At 36.0% G+C, this 21,235-nt stretch overlaps 1 protein-coding gene across 1 annotated transcript in view; it reads right to left on the reverse strand.

The window, feature by feature from the left end:
* LOC121378265 (ras-GEF domain-containing family member 1B-like) overlaps nucleotides 1-20,809 on the reverse strand; it is a 150,794-nt gene extending 129,985 nt beyond the window's left edge. Inside the window, exons 1-2 of the mRNA XM_041506345.1 lie at nucleotides 20,636-20,809; nucleotides 10,684-10,960 (exon numbers count right to left, since the gene is read on the reverse strand). Of these exons, the coding sequence (XP_041362279.1) occupies nucleotides 10,684-10,791 (108 nt within the window). The 5' untranslated portion in view covers nucleotides 10,792-10,960; nucleotides 20,636-20,809. The remainder of the gene's footprint in view (nucleotides 1-10,683; nucleotides 10,961-20,635) is intronic.
* Between the last annotated feature and the right edge of the window lie 426 nt (nucleotides 20,810-21,235).

A 21,235-nucleotide genomic window follows, 5' to 3' on the forward strand; every position in this document is an offset into this window, starting at 1 on the left:
ACGCCTTTGTTACATGATACCGCTAGAACGCCTTTGTTACATGATACCGCTAGAACGCCTTTGTTAAATGATACCGCTAGAACGCTTTTGTTAAATGATACCGCTACAACGCCTTTGTTACATGATACCGCTACAACGCCTTTGTTAAATGATACCGCTAGAACGCCTTTGTTAAATGATACCACTAGAACGCCTTTGTTAAATGATACCGCTAGAATGCCTTTGTTAAATGATACCGCTAGAACGCTTTTGTTAAATGATACCGCTACAACGCCTTTGTTACATGATACCGCTACAACGCCTTTGTTAAATGATACCGCTAGAACGCCTTTGTTAAATGATACCACTAGAACGCCTTTGTTAAATGATACCGCTAGAATGCCTTTGTTAAATGATACCGCTAGAACGCCTTTGTTAAATGATACCGCTAGAATGCCTTTGTTACATGATACCGCTAGAACGCCTTTGTTACATGATACCGCTACAACACCTTTGTTCAATGATACCACTAGAACGCCTTTGTTAAATGATAACACTAGAACGCCTTTGTTATATGATACCGCTAGAACGCCTTTGTTACATGATACCGCTAGAACGCCTTTGTTAAATGATACCGCTAGAACGCCTTTGTTAAATGATACCGCTAGAACGCCTTTGTTAAATGATACCGCTACAACGCCTTTGTTAAATGTTACCGCTAGAACGCCTTTGTTAAATGTTACCGCTAGAACGCCTTTGTTAAATGATACCGCTAGAACGCCTTTGTTAAATGATACCGCTACAACGCCTTTGTTAAATGATACCGCTAGAACGCCTTTGTTACATGATAACGCTACAACACCTTTGTTAAATGATACCGCTAGAACGCCTTTGTTACATGATACCGCTAGAACACCTTTGTTAAATGATACCCCTAGAACGCCTTTGTTACATGATACCGCTAGAACGCCTTTGTTAAATGTTACCGCTAGAACGCCTTTGTTACATGATACCGCTAGAACGCCTTTGTTACATGATACCGCTAGAACGCCTTTGTTAAATGATACCGCTAGAACGCTTTTGTTAAATGATACCGCTACAACGCCTTTGTTACATGATACCGCTACAACGCCTTTGTTAAATGATACCGCTAGAACGCCTTTGTTAAATGATACCACTAGAACGCCTTTGTTAAATGATACCGCTAGAATGCCTTTGTTAAATGATACCGCTAGAACGCTTTTGTTAAATGATACCGCTACAACGCCTTTGTTACATGATACCGCTACAACGCCTTTGTTAAATGATACCGCTAGAACGCCTTTGTTAAATGATACCACTAGAACGCCTTTGTTAAATGATACCGCTAGAATGCCTTTGTTAAATGATACCGCTAGAACGCCTTTGTTAAATGATACCGCTAGAATGCCTTTGTTACATGATACCGCTAGAACGCCTTTGTTACATGATACCGCTACAACACCTTTGTTCAATGATACCACTAGAACGCCTTTGTTAAATGATAACACTAGAACGCCTTTGTTATATGATACCGCTAGAACGCCTTTGTTACATGATACCGCTAGAACGCCTTTGTTACATGATACCGCTAGAACGCCTTTGTTAAATGATACCGCTAGAACGCCTTTGTTAAATGATACCGCTAGAACGCCTTTGTTAAATGATACCGCTACAACGCCTTTGTTAAATGTTACCGCTAGAACGCCTTTGTTAAATGTTACCGCTAGAACGCCTTTGTTAAATGATACCGCTAGAACGCCTTTGTTAAATGATACCGCTACAACGCCTTTGTTAAATGATACCGCTAGAACGCCTTTGTTACATGATAACGCTACAACACCTTTGTTAAATGATACCGCTAGAACGCCTTTGTTACATGATACCGCTAGAACACCTTTGTTAAATGATACCCCTAGAACGCCTTTGTTACATGATACCGCTAGAACGCCTTTGTTAAATGTTACCGCTAGAACGCCTTTGTTACATGATACCGCTAGAACGCCTTTGTTACATGATACCGCTAGAACGCCTTTGTTAAATGATACCGCTAGAACGCTTTTGTTAAATGATACCGCTACAACGCCTTTGTTACATGATACCGCTACAACGCCTTTGTTAAATGTTACCGCTAGAACGCCTTTGTTAAATGTTACCGCTAGAACGCCTTTGTTAAATGATACCGCTAGAACGCCTTTGTTAAATGATACCGCTAGAACGCCTTTGTTAAATGTTACCGCTAGAACGCCTTTGTTAAATGATACCACTAGAACACCTTGATTTATTAATCATCGGCTTTTGGATTTCACAAACGTGGTAATTTTTGTACTTGTAGTTTTAGGGAAAACCCACTAAATGTTTCCATTAGCAATAAGGAATCTTCTATATGTACTTTTTCACAGACAGGACAGCACATATCAGTCATTGGGCGCTGGTTGGACGGGACATTTTTAGCATAATAATAATAAGGGTTTGGAATGAAGTGTAACTGTCAATGGTCACATATAACAGTTGATAAGAATCATTATTATCAAAAACTATGTATTGAACAGAATAGGATGTAAAAAGATACTGATGCTAAATCTTCTTCCATTCATGAGCAGTTATGGAGATGAGGCCCACCAGTGATGAGTCCTATTATTTTCAGGTATGGTGAGTTAAAAGGATATTCCCCAACTTAAAATACACCAATAAATAATCATGTATTTTTAGTCTGCCCCCTCCTCTTTACAAAATGTTTTTTGTAAATAATTTCAGTTTGGTTTGAAGTATGAAGAAAATTAAAAGGGTTTTGGAAATAACAAAAAAAACCCACTCTTTTTTTTGTTTGCAGTTGTGAAAACAATCGCCTCAGAAATAAATAACCCGTAGTAAATTCCATAGTATAAAAAGGGAGTTTTCTGTGGGACGACTACAAGTATGTTTTATGGTAACATGTGCACAGACTTTTCATACAGTCTACAGCTGACGTGCATCTGGATCTTACTGAGTGGTAATGAACAGATTTTCAATGGTTTAGCAGTGCAGGTGTATTTTATTCAAAGATAATGAATACACCATAGCAGTAAAAATCCAACAACCAGTATCAAGATAAAAGAAAACAGCATTGTTAGTGGATATCATACATGTACTTTTGGGAGACCACACAATAACATCCTGATTTCAATGTCACCTTGATGACTCCCTACTTATCATCAATGTAGAAGTCAAATGTTTATTGTTCACTGGACTAAGAAACCCAGCAATGACATCCTGATGTGAAAGTCACCTTGAAGATTCACTAATTATCATCAAAGCAGAAGTCAATGTTTACCATGTGGTGGATATCAGAATGTTGGGAAACCCAACAATGACATCCTGATTTGACTGCGATCTTGAGGATTTTGGAATGTTGTGGAGATCAATGCTGTCTTGCCAAGTTGATGCGAGGGTGAAATCCTGTTTGCTTTACTTCCAAATGTGGTATAGCCAGTGTTTGTTTGAGTCTGAACCACTCTACATGTCGCGTTTGTGTCACTTTGATGCACGGACACCTACAGCGATGAGATCAACAAACACTAGCCGGCTTGTCAAACTGCAGTTCCTGTTGAGGTTTACCACAAAGTTTCCTCCAAGTAAAAAGGTTTGTTTTGGATCCAGAAATAGTCGTCTCACCCTCCACACCCAGAATGTGAACAAGTAGACATGCGCTTACTTATTAATTAAACATCTTGTGAAGAAAATGGGACATAGCATCATAGAAAGAAATGTTTTATTTAACAAGGCAATCAACACATTTTATTTACGGTTATATGGCATCAGAACAATGGTTAAGGACTACACAGATATTGAGAGAGGAAACCCAGCAAGGGATCTTTTATATGCACCATCCCACAGACAGGGTAGTACATTAGCATTGTAGAAACCAAATATGATCAACATGCCACATGTAAATTTAATCCAATCAAAGATATAAGACTGTAATTGCTGTAGAAAGATGATAGTTATATATATATATACACATGTATATATATATATATATATATATATATATATATATATATATATATATACTGATGGAAAGAAAGAAGGGATCACTAACACTAACAGGAAAGAGTGACTGCAACCAAAACCAGGGCTGGCTCTGACACTTGCCAACTTCACCAATTGCGAATTTTAAAAACTATTAGCAAATGTTTTTTTTAATTTGGTGAAGAGAAAAAAAGTGTACCGGTAATAACTGATATTTTGTTGAAAAATAGCTATAGGTTTTCCATTTGTCCAATAATTTGTCAAAACGTTCTGATCACCCAAAGCTAGCCCTGCAAAACCCGCATCAATAGTGTGAGGAAGGTAACTGTATTACTGACACTGAATCCCACATTACTGACATCTTTGTATTTTATACAGAAAATATTGTATTAATTTAATAGAAAATTCAATTTGGTCTATAACACAAAGTGTAGGCTTATTTCTTCCTATCAGTATAAAACCCAAGGACAATAATACTGCCAAACATGGATGCATTGAGATATAATGTTAACAAATCTTATGACTAATCACAGGAATGTTCAGTACAATGAATGTTCCAAGTTTAGAATTGTTCATCAATATACAGTCAAACCTGTCTAAACTGGACCCTGAACAAACCAGAATCCTGTCAAAACCAGCCATGTTTTTAGGACTCAAATTTTCTAAATTCTAAAATGCAACCCTCTAAAAACCAGATCCTGTCTAAAGTGGACAAAGTATCAGGTCCCCATCCTGATCCGGTTTAGACAGGTTTCACTGTATGATGTTTTTTAATTGCTTCCAGTGCAGGACAATGGTGAAAACAATCTAGCACCAGATAGACATGTCTGCTTTGTTAGTTTAGTATTTTCAGCAAAGTCGCGCCATTGTTATGGTAGAAGAATTTCATCAAAATTAGTACAAGCATATTATCAGAAATGCAACATATTGCACACACACACACAAAACACCTTATTAGATGTACAATGCAAGCACATTCATACAGAATATTATGTACAATGTACCATGTGCTGTAATTGATTTTTTTTGTTGTAAAGTATACAAAAACTAAGTAATACAAGTATGTAAATTAAAAAAAAAAACCCATGCTGTCCTGTTTTTGTAGGTCTCTCCGGGACAGAATTTAATGTTAGTTTTGTTTAATCCCACCACTAGAGCATATTGATATATTAATCATTGGCTATTGGACATTAGATAATTCTGATATATAAGGTAGTCTTAGAGGAAACCTGCTATATTTTTTTATTAGCAGAAAAGGATCTTTTATATGTAATTTTTCATAGATAGGACATCACATACCATGGTTTTTGATATACGGGTTGTGGTGCTTTGGTTGGGAATGGGAAAACAATTCAATCGGAGAATGGGTCCACTGAGGTACTTCGATCCTACAACTCAAGCACCTGAGGAGAGTGAACAAAATAAACTAGATCTCAAGGAGAAAATTAATTAGATCTGTAGGATCAATGGTTTATGGTTTATGGTTAATAACAGAAAAGTCCTTGAGTTAACTGTATACCAAGCTGTGTATGGCCACTGAGTTGGAGCTGGTACTAAGATGTGAATCCAGTAACTATCAGCTTAAACCCAATGGCTTAATTTGGTTTGTTTCTTTTGTTTAACGACAACACTGGTGCACATTGATTAATTAATGATCAGCTGTTGGTTTCAAATATTTTGTCATTCTGACATGTAGTCATCAGAGGAAACCTGCTACATTTTTCCTAATGCAGCAAGGGATCATTTATATGCATTTTCCACAGACAGGAAAGCACATACCACGGCCGTTGACCAATTGTAGTGCACTGTTTGGAATAAGGAAAAACCCAGTCAGTTGAATGGATCCACTGAGGTGGTTTGATCCTGCAATACAAGCATCTCTGGTGAGCACTCAAACAACTGAGCTAAATCCTTCCCCCTCCATGGCTTAAACGCTATTGGTAAGAATCAAATGACACAGTATCAAATGACACTGTATCAAATGAATGTATCAAGTGTCATCTTTATCCATGTATTCTCTTCACTGTCCACACTGATAGCTTAATTTAGCATGTCTTCAGGCAACTGTAGGATCAGTTGTCAAAATTCCTTATTTTGAATTCCTCTTAGGCTGTAGACCAATCTATTCCTGCCACACAGCCTTAATTTATGTTACTGATAAATCAATGAGGTAAAAAAAAAAGAGATCATGGAAATGTTATTGGCACGGGTGTAGGAAGGTGCCAAAAAGTGTGGTGGGGGACGGGCACACACATACATACATGTGTACCGGTATATATATATATTTCAATACATGTATAAATATATAAAAACCATTACTGCTGCTACAAAGTGGGGGGGGGGGGGCACTGCCCCCCCTCCCCTCCCCCAACTTCCTATGCCAGTGACTGGGGTTGTACGAGTTTCTTTATTTCATGGAAACATTTGAAAAAAGGAAAAGAAAGGAATATACACATGTATGTTGTTATGATACCTCAGCTAGAATCTACAGGTATTTGATGTTTAACATATGGTTATTTTAATAAAGGATCTACATATAGATAATGACACTGAAAACACACTGTCACCAAACAAGACTTGTAGAAAAGTATCAAGGTGATTTTTATATGCACTTTCTTAAAAACAGGACAGCGTATACCATAGTTATTGATGTACCAGGGGAACACTAGTTGGAATGATATTGTAATTTATTTACTAGTATTGTAATTTTGTTCTATCTTAAATATATTTAATTTTTATACCTGCAGATCTCAGTGAATATTAGCGAATGCTGATTGCCTCATCCTCATGAAATAGGAAGGAAGGAATGTTTTATTTAATGATGCACTCAACTCATTTTTGGGGACAGGACGTAGCCCAGTGGTACAGCGCTTGCTCAATGCGCGGTCTGTGTGGGATCGATCCCTGTCAGTGGGCCCATTGGGCTATTTCTCGCTCCAGCCAGTGTACCACGACTGGTATATCAAAGGCTGTGGTATGTACTACCCTGTCTGTGGGATGGTGCATATAAAAGATCCCTTTCTGCTAATCAAAAGAGTAGTCCATGAAGTGGCGACTGCAGGTTTCCTCTCTCAATTTCTGTGTGGTCCTTAACCGTATGTCTGATGCCATATAACCGTAAATAAAACATTTTTTTCTTTCTTTTTTTCTTTCAACTCATTTTTATTTACGGTTATATGGTATTGGATATATGATTAAGAACCACACAGTGAGACAGAAAACCCACTGCCATCATGCAATGGGCTCTTCTTTCCCATTAGCAGCAAGGGATCTTTTATATGCAGCATACCACAGACAGGATAGTACATACCACAGCTTTTGTTAAATAGCAGTTGTTGAGTACTGGATGGAACGAGAAATAGCCCAATACATGGGCCTACTGACAGATTACTCCTACATTGATGGCATAATGAGTGCTTTACCACAGTGCTACGTCCCAACCCTCCTCATTAAATAGTTTTTATTAATACTAGAACATTATCTTAAATCATGAAAACAAAACTCTAGTAAAACATTGATTAAACACACCAAAAATAACACAAGAAGTAAAAGGCTCCATTACAATACGATACAAAACCGGACAGGCTCCATTACAATATGATACAAAACAAAAGCATTTTTCTCATCACACAAAAGACTGAAGATTGTTTTCAACAATTCAGACATATTTTGTGAAATGGAGATCAAAACATTGCACTGGGTCTGAACAAATACGAGTGCTCTCATTCAACAGTGTGCACGATGACGACCTTGGGACGAATATTATTTGAACATTTTAGATTTGCTCAGGGCTTTTTACAGTTGGTCTATGACTCGCTCACAAACTACATGCAATTGTTTTCACGAAATAATTGTCGCTTTTCTGGTTTCCTCCTTCAGTATTGACAGATGCTGAATTAGAAAATTAGGAGTTGCTGAAAAACTACACGTATACAATTGTTTTGACAAAATATCTGTCACTTTTCCAGTTATTTCTTTAGTACAACATGTAGTTACATATGATGAATAATACATCTCACTCATTGACAAACTACATGCAAACATTTTCAGAAAATAACTGTTTCTTACTTTTATAATTATAGTAATAAATGGTGAATTATACAACTTACAGTTACAAGCATTGAAAAGCTTTACCATGTACAGTGAAACCTGTCTAAACTAGACCCTGCATAAACCAGAATCCTGTCAAAACTGGCCAAGTTTCATAGTCCTGAGTTTTTTTAATTCTAAAATGCAACCCTCTAGGGTGTATACTACCAAATCAAATCCCATAGACAACAATAGTAACACATGTGGCTAAAACTCCTACCTACAGCGTATCAATCTATATAAACACCACGGATATAAATACTACCACACCTCACCCTTAAAAATGGGGGTCAAGCTGCTAATTTCTGAGATAACAGGTAGTGTCTATGACTACCCTAATTCCGCAGAAAATTCAAGTACTTTTTTTTACAGGTACTAGATGAAATAAAATTGAATACATTTTTTGTCCAGATGAACCTAATTTTTTTTACAACCAACACACTCACATTTATCACCAATCACAGGACTTGTGGTGTTCACTTCTCTATCAAACGTTGGGTGCACCTCGAACTTTGACCCAGCCGGAAGTTATTTGGCTTAGTACTACCTGTATTGCTTTTTTTGATGCCTGGATAGTTTTATACTGTTTTATACTATTTTATGCTGCGAGATGTCATCTATTATACCTGTACCTTGCTAAACATTGATTTTCTCCAACATATTTCATCATTTTAATACTATACATATAAAGAGATAGGAATAGAAAAAGAAAAAGACAAATTAAGAATACTGGATAAAAAAAAAAGATGAAATGGAACATTTCAAGGAGCTTTTCATGTTACCACAATCTTAATATATTTTATAAAAAATTCCATTAGCTACATGTATTAGTATTTGTAAGCGTAAATTAATAGAAATCCATGTTTTATTCTGTATCTGATCTCCAAAGTAATGCTCTTACGTGATAGATGTCTGTGAAACAATATGAGAAGTGTCCATGCAAATTAAAGCCAATCCATATAGAATTAACTACACATTGCTTACAGGAATTACATGACCTTATTTCGCTTGAATTAGACTACCAATAAGTAATGTATGTCAGTATTAAAAAAAACTTTCATAATTTGACTGAATTACTGAACTTATTGGTTATAACAATATCATTAGAGAGTCTCTAGAGACTCTTAACTCAATTTTACCTAAAAGTACCAAATTTTCTCATACTATAGTTTATTTCAAGATATTTTTATCAATTTATACAATTTACGATTTCTTTTCTACAGGGTTTTATTTCTAAAATTTGACTTGACACCCATGGCTTTGACTTTGGGAATTTTAATGTTGTTTTACAATATTTTGGGAACTTTCAGTTTCATTTAAAAAACATCTTAGTAAGCCTAGTTAGAATTGAAAAGACTAATACTATACAAATACTTGTATTTATTCAAATTAATATCTAGTCTTATGTATTGTTTTCAAAATATGTCTTTATATAATAATAAAAAATGAAAATTATTTACATTGATTGGGAATTTTGTACTCCAAAATTGGGAATAAAAAACAACATAGCTTTCGAGGAATGGTGGGGAATATTGTCGATTATTGGAGTCTAGAAACATAGCTGATAAAACCCTGATGTATAAATAAAATAAGAAAAAAACCCCATTAAATGTACCATGTATGTGTTATACCCACATGTATGTTCTAAATAAAAACTCCAAGGTAATGTCACAGACAAATTCATACTCCTTCCAAAATGACACACTAAAGGTTCATTTACCCAGTTTTTCATTATTAGAAGATATTATGTTAACAGTAACACAATACATGTACAATGTTATTTGAAATAGTGTTATTTTGCGATGACACGTCACACATCCATCACCTAAATGATCGCACACAAAGGCTCCAGGTAAACACATGAACACTGAGCCAGGCCTTTGATGTCTGTGTTTGTTGTGTTCCGAGTCATTAGCAGCACACACCAGTGGACAGCACATGTTATCTGGCAGTGGAAATGCTAATTTAAGCCGTATCGCAGATCTTGATGTCAATACATACAGCACACAACTAATGGTTAATGTGATAGCGTTCAGCAGTATCAAGTGACAAGACGGGTATGGGCATAAAGAACATATATTATCCAAATTAGCTACTTAGCAGTTTGTCTGTATTGAAGTGAAAAAAAGAGAATATGAATGAATGTTTAATAGCACCCTGACATGAAAGGAAAAACCACAACTGAATGAAAGAAAGAATGCAATGGTTTATTTAACAATGCTCTCAACACATGAAATTTTTATTTATGAAGGGCCAGAACGTAGACCAGTGGTAAAGTGCTCACTTGATGCATGGTCAGTTTGGGATCAATCCCCATCAATGGGCCCAAAGGGCTATTTCTCAATCCAGCCGGTGCACCACAACTCGTATATCAAAGGCTGTGGGATGGTGCATATAAAAGAACCCTTGCTACTAATGGAATAATGTAACAGGTTTCCTCTCCAAGACTATGTCAAAATTACCAAATATTTGACATCCAATGGCTGTAGATTACTAAATCAATGTGCTCTAGTGGTGTCATTAAACAAACAAAAAACTGTAACTTTTATTCAAGTTCAGTTTTAAAAGCAGCTAAAATGTATTTACCTCGAGTTGTACTCCGAAAATGTCTGTGTTGGTTTGGGCCTCCCGCCGCGATGGGATCGAGGAATCCGATGATGTGTCGCTCACACTACTCAGAGTGTCATCAGCCATCTAGGGCAGCATTTCTCACAACTGCACACATCCAAACACGTACAGGTAGGTATAAGGTGGTGCTACTGGATCACAGGGGATGTTACTGGATCACAGGGGATGCTACTGGATCACAGGGGATATGTCCATCGATACCTCCAGCAGTCATTCAGCATGTGGCAAACAAAAACTGAAAAACGAAAGATGAATGTTTACATCATTATTAAAATTAAAATTGTTCTGGCCATATTGGACTCGAATACTCAAAAGTTAAACTCGCCCCAGACCAGACTACCCGCCACTTACAACCTAGATGATAATTAAGGAATAAAGTAAAATAGTATTATGCATCTTAATTCCAGCGCTGAACATGGATGCCAAATCATATCATTGTATTGCATACCAAACATTCAGTTTTTGTTTTCCCTCCATGTCTCATAGCCCGATAATGTAATCGGCTGCAAGCATATGGCAAAATGACGTTACAAAATACAATTAAATGAGAGTGCTCTTCTTTGCATGGGTAGCAAAGTCCTGTGAATAGACTTAAGTCTTGCTAGATCGTGCCCGAGTGCTGGAGTACTCATGGAGACACTAGTCCACAGAACCAGTTTGCCTCAGTAAACCTATTGAGCTATTTCCAATTCCACCATTTTCACCTGGACTGTACCACCAACAGGTATCTGTCATTACCACTGCTGGGTGAAAGGAAGGCTGTGGTATGCACATTCCTGTCTGTGGTTACAAAAGATCCCTTGCTGCTAATCAAAAAGAGTAGCCCATGAAGTGGAGACAGTGGGTTTTCTCTCTCAGTATCTGTGTGGTCCATAACAATATCTCTGATGCCATATAACCGTAAATAAAATGTGTTGAGTGTGTCATTAAATAAAACATTTCCTTCCTTTACCACTGCTGGCATTACCTGCCTTAATGATCTCTTAATCTGACACTTGAAGATCTTCTCATCTTACCTACTGGTCTACTGATGTCACATTGCCAGTGTTCTCACAATAAAACATTTCCTTCCTTTACCACTGCTGGCATTACCTGCCTTAATAATCTCTTAATCTGACACTTGAAGCTCTTCTCATCTTACCTACTGGTCTACTGATGTCACATTGCCAGTGTTCTCACAATAAAACATTTCCTTCCTTTACCACTGCTGGCATTACCTGCCTTAATGATCTCTTAATCTGACACTTGAAGATCTTCTCATCTTACCTACTGGTCTACTGATGTCACATTGCCAGTGTTCTCACAATAAAACATTTCCTTCCTTTACCACTGCTGGCATTACCTGCCTTAATGATCTCTTAATCTGACACTTGAAGCTCTTCTCATCTTACCTACTGGTCTACTGATGTCACATTGCCAGTGTTCTCACAATAAAACATTTCCTTCCTTTACCACTGCTGGCATTACCTGCCTTAATGATCTCTTAATCTGACACTTGAAGATCTTCTCATCTTACCTACTGGTCTACTGATGTCACATTGCCAGTGTTCTCACAATAAAACATTTCCTTCCTTTACCACTGCTGGCATTACCTGCCTTAATGATCTCTTAATCTGACACTTGAAGCTCTTCTCATCTTACCTACTGGTCTACTGATGTCACATTGCCAGTGTTCTCACAATAAAACATTTCCTTCCTTTACCACTGCTGGCATTACCTGCCTTAATGATCTCTTAATCTGACACTTGAAGATCTCTTCTCATCTTACCTACTGGTCTACTGATGTCACATTGCCAGTGTTCTCACAATAAAACATTTCCTTCCTTTACCACTGCTGGCATTACCTGCCTTAATGATCTCTTAATCTGACACTTGAAGATCTTCTCATCTTACCTACTGGTCTACTGATGTCACACATTGCCAGTGTTCTCACAATAAAACATTTCCTTCCTTTACCACTGCTGGCATTACCTGCCTTAATGATCTCTTAATCTGACACTTGAAGATCTTCTCATCTTACCTACTGGTCTACTGATGTCACATTGCCAGTGTTCTCACAATAAAACATTTCCTTCCTTTACCACTGCTGGCATTACCTGCCTTAATGATCTCTTAATCTGACACTTGAAGATCTTCTCATCTTACCTACTGGTCTACTGATGTCACATTGCCAGTGTTCTCACAATAAAACATTTCCTTCCTTTACCACTGCTGGCATTACCTGCCTGCCTTAATGATCTCTTAATCTGACACTTGAAGATCTTCTCATCTTACCTACTGGTCTACTGATGTCACATTGCCAGTGTTCTCACAATAAAACATTTCCTTCCTTTACCACTGCTGGCATTACCTGCCTTAATGATCTCTTAATCTGACACTTGAAGCTCTTCTCATCTTACCTACTGGTCTACTGATGTCACATTGCCAGTGTTCTCACAATAAAAGTAAAATAACCTTGAAAATTAATGCTTCAAAGGTTTTGGCTGTTCGAGAATGAAATCTGACACTTGACGTCCAATTGCCATTCACCCCTACCACTGCTGGCATTACCTGCCTTAATGATCTCTTAATCTGACACTTGAAGCTCCCACCAATTTATTTTATGTTCTCACAATAAAACATTTCCTTCCTTTACCACTGTCACATTGCTAACAAAGGTTTACTGGCATTACCGAGAAAAACCTTACCAATCTGACACTTGAAGATCTTCTCATCTTACCTACTGGTCTACTTACATCCTCAAATTTTCTTTAAATGATTTGGTTTAAAAACAATATCTCATGCATTGTTTGTTTCTTTGTTTTGTTTAATGACACCATTAAAGCACATTGATCAATTAATCATCGGATGTAAAAACAATTGGTAATTCTCATAATAGGTAGACTTCAGAGCAAACATGCTACTATTTTAATAAGCATCAATCAAGCTTTCATATATTTACCCACAGATAAGACAGCATATACCAAGGCCTTTGATATACCAGTTGACTAGCACTGGTTGGGACAAGAAACCCCAATCAGAGAAATGGTCCAGTGATGAGTTCAATCCTAAAACAAAAGCATTTCAGGCGAATGCTCTACTGACTGAGCTACATCCTGCACCCTCAAGCATTGGTACACAAAATAAACTAAACTGGTCATAGAAGTAGGGTCTCCATGAATACTCGAGTACCCGGGCACAGGTCAAGTCAAGCAAGACTGGAGTCCGTTCACAGGACTCGAGTACCTGTACAAGGTGGAATACAACGAGCAACTACAATGCAATGGACAATAATTTCAGCAGTAGATAATCAACAATATAAGTTACACAATAATTACAATGTATATGATCATGTGCTTGTTTCTGTTTTTAAACTGACCATCTGTCTGTCATAACACTTCTAAATGCAATACAATGGCATGATTTGGCATCCATGTTTATTGTTCGAATTAAGATACATAATGATATTTTACTTTATTCCTTAGTCTCATCATCATCTAGTGTAAGTGTCGGGTACTCGGGTCCAGGTCGAGTTTGACCCTCGAGTACTCAAGTCCAATATTTTACTTTATTCCTAGTCTCATCATCATCTAGTGTAAGTGTCGGGTACTCGGGTCCGGGTCGAGTTTGACTCTCGAGTACTCAAGTCCAATATTTTACTTTATTCCTTAGTCTCATCATCATCTAGTGTAAGTGTCGGGTACTCGGATCCAGGTCGAGTTTGACTCTCGAGTACTCCAGTCCAATATTTTACTTTATTCCTTAGTCTCATCATCATCTAGTGTAAGTGTCGGGTACTCGGGTCCAGGTCGAGTTTGACCCTCGAGTACTCAAGTCCAATATTTTACTTTATTCCTAGTCTCATCATCATCTAGTGTAAGTGTCGGGTACTCGGGTCCGGGTCGAGTTTGACTCTCGAGTACTCAAGTCCAATATTTTACTTTATTCCTTAGTCTCATCATCATCTAGTGTAAGTGTCGGGTACTCGGATCCAGGTCGAGTTTGACTCTCGAGTACTCCAGTCCAATATTTTACTTTATTCCTTAGTCTCATCATCATCTAGTGTAAGTGTCGGGTACTCGGGTCCAGGTCGAGTTTGACTCTCGAGTACTCAAGTCCAATATTTTACTTTATTCCTTAGTCTCATCATCATCTAGTGTAAGTGTCGAGTACTCGGGTCCAGGTCGAGTTTGACTCTCGAGTACTCAAGTCCAATATTTTACTTTATTCCTTAGTCTCATCATCATCTAGTGTAAGTGTCGGGTACTCGGGTCCAGGTCGAGTTTGACTCTCGAGTACTCTAGTCCAATATTTTACTTTATTCCTTGGTCTCATCATCATCTAGTGTAAGTGTCGGGTACTCGGGTCCGGGTCGAGTTTGACCTTTGAGTACTCCAGTCCAATATTTTACTTTATTCCTTAGTCTCATCATCATCTAGTGTAAGTGTCGGGTACTCGGGTCCAGGTCGAGTTTGACTCTCGAGTACTCTAGTCCAATATTTTACTTTATTCCTTGGTCTCATCATCATCTAGTGTAAGTGTCGGGTACTCGGGTCCGGGTCGAGTTTGACCTTTGAGTACTCCAGTCCAATATTTTACTTTATTCCTTAGTCTCATCATCATCTAGTTTAAGTGTCGGGTACTTGGATCCAGATCGAGTTTGACCTTTGAGTACTCGAGTCCAATATTTTGGACTCGTGGAGGCCCTACACAGAAGTCATACACAGACAGAACTTCACATACATTGTTTTTGTTTCCTATTTATTGTACAAGTTTATTTTGCGCAAGAATATAAAATATATATATCATGAGAGGTCGAGTGGTATGTTCTTGCACAAAATAAATAGGAAGCAAAAACAACATATGTGAAGTTCTGTATTTATTACATACATTCTTTTATTTTTTACAAAAAAGTTTTTTAAATTTAATGTCGTAACAACACTTTCTTAAATCTATTAATAAATCCTCCTTTCATGGATTTTCTTAACATTAAGAATTATACTCTGCAGCAATAGTGTGCAATGTTTAAATATGATGTGACGTAATGTGTAAATCATACATGATGTCAGTAACAAAAAGGCGCTAAAACCAGTAAAAATAAAAAGGAAATTCCCCATGTACAAGTTCCGGTCCAAATCATACATATATGTGATACAAGATAAATTTATCACATGATTTGAAAATGTCTCTATCACTATAGTAAGATTGAATAGGTATGTAATAAATAAATATCTTTTACTGACATAATGAAATATCGGCTGTTCTAGAAATTAGCACATGGGGTGAGGATGAACACCTTTTTTCCCCCATACCCACCACTGAAAAAATTAAATGATATAATTTAATGTGATTAATATTTTTGAAAATCCCTCCACACTATACAATTCTATATCATGTACATTCAACCCACTCCACCAAAAAGTCATTTTTGCACAATGCCTAATATTATTTCACTATTAATTACTACAGTGAAACCACTCTAAATTGGACCTTCTATATAAACTGAAATTACCTCAAAACCAGACACTTTCATGGTCCTTTTTGAAATATTACAGAACATAACCCATCTAAAACTAGATACCCCTTAAAACAGGACTTGTTATTTGGACCCATGGGTGTCCAGTTTTGAGAGGTTTCACTGTACACAAGTAGTTATGTCTCCAGGTTGTAATATCACCACAACAAATAGCACACATTATTATTATTATTATTATTTTGTTCACGGAAATGGAAACGGTAAAATCAATATTTATTTTTATGACTACAGTGTAATGTTACCATGCACAGGGTTATAGTAATGTTCCTATCTATTGAAATTATTACTGCAATAAAACAGACAGGGGCTTTATATGATATATATTACTATGCTATTAAATGGGTGTTTTCATGGGTGTTATAGGTCCGAGGATAGTTGTATTGGTCCAAGTCTGGCTGTATGCCTGAGGCAATGCCGAGTGAATGCAATACACAAACTCAAGTAATTAACATATTATATGTATACAATTACAAAATGTTTGCATTTATATGATTTCCTCAATTCTGATTGGACAACGTCAAAGAAAAACTGAAAATTATCCTTCAATAAACCTCAGAAAATGACGTCATTATGCCAGCCGGGACATCATTAAGTAAAACAGGTCATCGAAAGGACGCTAGAAGCTGTGTATTTTAATTAAATATGGTGTCCAGGTGCTTGTGCATACATTTTAGAAGAGGGTGAGGAGCTAAACCGTGGCTAGCGACATTTATGAGGGGTTAACACATGCTTCCCCGGAAAAGTATTGAAACAAAGAGAACATTTGCTTGATCAAGGGGAGGGTTCGACTGCCATAACCCACCCTCTGCACAAGCTCCTGTCTTTGTAATTAAATAAAATCTGTGTGTCATTTTTTAAAATTAATTTAACAATGTACAACTGTCACAAACTGCATAAAACTGCGTAGCGTAATGAAGAATTTTAAACTAAATTACTCAGAAAATGATGTCATTATGTCAAATGGGACGTCATTACGTAAAGCAGATAATGGGAAGAATGTTACAAACTGATTTATGAATATTATGTGTACACAATTTTATACAATTTGTGACTGTTATACATCAATAAATTCACAAAAAATTACGAAAAATTCTTATATAATACATAAAGAATTAAAAAATATATATACAAACTACAAGAGCACCTCTGTAACTTTGAAAAAAATTAAGTTACTAATATTTTTGAAGTGATTTATTTAAGAATTGACGGCAATTATTTTTTTAATCATGCAAGTATGAACCAAAACAATTATGTGCAATCTGTAGGACTCTGGACCAATTAGATTGCCAGCAAGAGTATAGATGCAAAAAAAAACCCAAACCCTGTGATGGTTGTTTATGGTACATGTGTCTTAAAATTAACAGATGCATTGATTATCATATCATATGGAATAATACTACAATACAAAGTTATGCACACTTTGCTTCCGAGTGTCCACAAAGGAATGATCCATCTTTGATTATTAAAATCTATAAATATTTAGTGGGAATAAATTCATTAATATACAACCAGTTATACATCTAAAACAGTAGAGGTTTTGTTGATACATTTAATATGTGAATATTGGGGAAATATTTAAAAATCAACTTTGTAAAATTTAGTCTCAAAGTGTCCTACAATATACTTTTACTCTTTATTTTATATTAAAAACAATAGCATTACCCCAAGGGTTGTTGTTTGGGGATACCGGTAGTTTGAAAAATATAAAAATGCATTGCCTGTATATGGAATCTGAAAAACCACAAACCACTTAAGCACACCGAATAAGTAAACTGCATAAACTTACTAAAATAACAACAGAATGTACAGCTCTAAACATTAAATCTAAACAGCTAATGTTAATTTATCACAAATATATGTATTACAGTACAAGAAAAAACAAAGAAAGTTTTGTAAAATTAAAACACCGTTACAGCACACCGATTTATTAACTGAATTATTATTGGATGTCAAACATTTGATAATTACGACATGTAGTCTTAGAGGAAACCCACTACATTTTTCCATTAGCAGCAATGGATCTTTTATATACACTTTCTGACAAGCAGGACAGAACATACCATGGTCTATATATACCTGTTGTAGGGCACTGGTTGAGATGGGAGGGGAAAAAGAGAAGACAAATGAATAATGGGTCCACTGAAGGGGTACGTTGTTTATTGTACGAGTTTACAGTGCACAAGCATACTACACCTGGTTAGGGACATGACGTCATCTGAGTGAACACATGAGGTACAAATGTAAGATTTTATATTACACATGTTCAATAAAATATTTTTTATTGCACAGTCAGAATGGTCTTTATTTCTATAGCAAGATTAAATGGGTATGTAATAAATAGCAGGCTTGCATGACTGTGCATAATATAATTATTTTAATTTCTTGAGATTACATAAAACCCTTTCTGCCTTGAATAAAATATAAAATTATTATTTTCTAAAACATAAATAGCCCAAGGGCCCACCGATGGGCTACGTCTTGCCCCCTATTAAAGTGAAAATGATCAACATAATTATTTTGAACTTAGATTCAAATTATGGATACATTCATATGAATAAATGTCATAAATAAAATGTATGCTTACAGGTATGAACAATGAGTTACAAAAAATTAAAATCCAGAAATTTCAATATTGGTGACTGGGTACTGAGATTGGCCCAAGGATTAGGGTTGTACAAAGGTCTAAAAAGGTGACCCCCATTCAGAATGAATGCAGAGCATCAGCTAAAACCATATGATTTGGAGATTTGGACAGAGATTATGGAAATTTTTGACAAACAGTGGGAACTTTGAAAAACTGCATAAACCATTAAAAATATAGAACACTTTTTCTTTGTGCTTACAACAGTCACATTTTTTTCTCATATTCCAACCAGTGCACTACAAGTGGTCAAAGGCAGTGATATGTGTTTTCCTGTATTTGGGAAAATGCATATAAAAGATCCCTTGCTGCTAATGAAAAGATGTAACAGATTTCCTCTGATAACTATATGTCAGAATTACCAAAAGGTTTTACATCCAATAGCTGATGATTAATAATAAATCAATGTGCTCTAGTGGTGTCATTAAACAAAACAAACTCTTTTTTACAACAGGCACATTAAAGTAACTAACCCTAGTTTTTAATGTACACACCTCTTCTGTTTTATGTACGCATCAGAATAAATCAAACACATTGATTGGATTTACAATTTAAACAGAAGTTGTAAGTAATGTGTAAGTAATCTAATTAAAAAGTACAATGGGCTATCCGTAATACAGCTTGAAATATTTTACATTTCCTTTTTAAAAAACATGCCAAATAGACTTATTTATAGACTAGCAATAATCAGAGTAATATTTTTGTTAATCTAGTGACAAATGTTTTAGTTGAATTGAGTAGAGGATACTTGACAAACCTTTTATCTGTCAGAAAGTGTCTTCAACGTCAGTGTCACAGTTTCAAGTTTTATTATCCACATAGATATCCAGGGAAATATAATCAGTATGACCCACGTGTGTCATAATGATTTCACGTGCACAAAAAATGATGTAATTTTGAGAAACGACATCATAACGTAATGCAGCTTCCTCAGTATTAACGCTTATCAAAATGACGTCATTTCTGAAAATGATGTCGTTTTGTAGTCTCTTTTTAGTTATGTTTGAAATGTTTTGACATGGTCCTAGCTTGTTATTCGTAAAAATAATATTCTGGATAATGTGGATAATAAAGAAATTATTACACTCGTGTGTGAATCATACTGATTTTACAAAACTCGTGTCACAATGTACAATAATCCTGACACTAGTTTCGTAAACTCAGTACGACACACAAGCTCGTATAATAATCTCTTTGTATGTTATGAGTAATTTAAAGATACTGTCCTGAGTTTGCGGTCATTGTAAGATGCTTCCAACTAATAAAGTCTTTTAATAACTAAAACAAAATACATACTAAATATTGTTTCTTGTTTAGAATATCAGTGTCTGTATATTTAATGTGATTTTGGTCATCCTAATGTTTATAAGTAGCTCAAATTGTATTTGGTCTCCCAATGATTTCGTATTTAAGAAAATTAGCAAATAAAATAAAGTTTGATCTAGTACAAGCACTAGGACAATCAGAAACACATTTAAGATACAGCCACTGATGTTTTGTGCAGAATTTTTTTAAATTTAATATGCAATTTTAGTCATTAATACATCTCTGTTTGTCAGCAACATCCTAACATGATAACAAACTGTCATTTAACAGTTAAAAAAGTTTAACAGCCAAACTTACATCTTACACTATCTTATAATTAAGGTCAGTACAGTACCTTTAACAAACACTGTCAATAATATTAGTAATATTTCTGTTAATCTAAAGAGAGATGAAATGTTTTGGTGTAAATGAGTAAAAACATGACCAACCTTATACCTGTATCTGTCAGAAAGTGTTTTTACCATCAGTGCGTCTGTATCACACAGTTTAATCCAGTTACTAGTTACGTAATCAGTTATAAGAAAACTGATCAGCTAATACGTCTTGAAGCTGTAACAACGCATCCGAATAATCCAAATCAAAACACACACGCTGTCACAACAGTTTCCTTTGATAACTGATGCTCTATGACCAACCAGCTGATAACCTGGACCAGTCTATTTTCTCACCTGGGGGTTTCAGGTAAGGCAGGTGAAACCACAGTATGACGATGAGTTCCTCTAATCAATGAAAGCCACAAAAGTAAATAACGTGTTCTTTACACAATGAGCATTATTTATTTAATTATAGCATGCTGTATTTGGTGTTTACATCAAATAATAATAAAACACACCTGACGACTAGGTTTACCAATCCCTTTCCTTTTTTATTCCATCAGTTAACGAAACAAAATAAAAATGTGTTTAAATCATACTTCAACTTATCTATCAGTGAAGACAAAGGTTTTGTGACAGGGTAAAGATAGTACATGACTGATTACAGACTATTCTTTGATAAGGATAGCAAATATGAATTCGGGTTCGGTCATC

The sequence above is a fragment of the Gigantopelta aegis genome, chromosome 8, assembly GCF_016097555.1.
Source record: "Gigantopelta aegis isolate Gae_Host chromosome 8, Gae_host_genome, whole genome shotgun sequence".
Classification (NCBI taxonomy): Eukaryota; Metazoa; Mollusca; class Gastropoda; order Neomphalida; family Peltospiridae; genus Gigantopelta; species Gigantopelta aegis.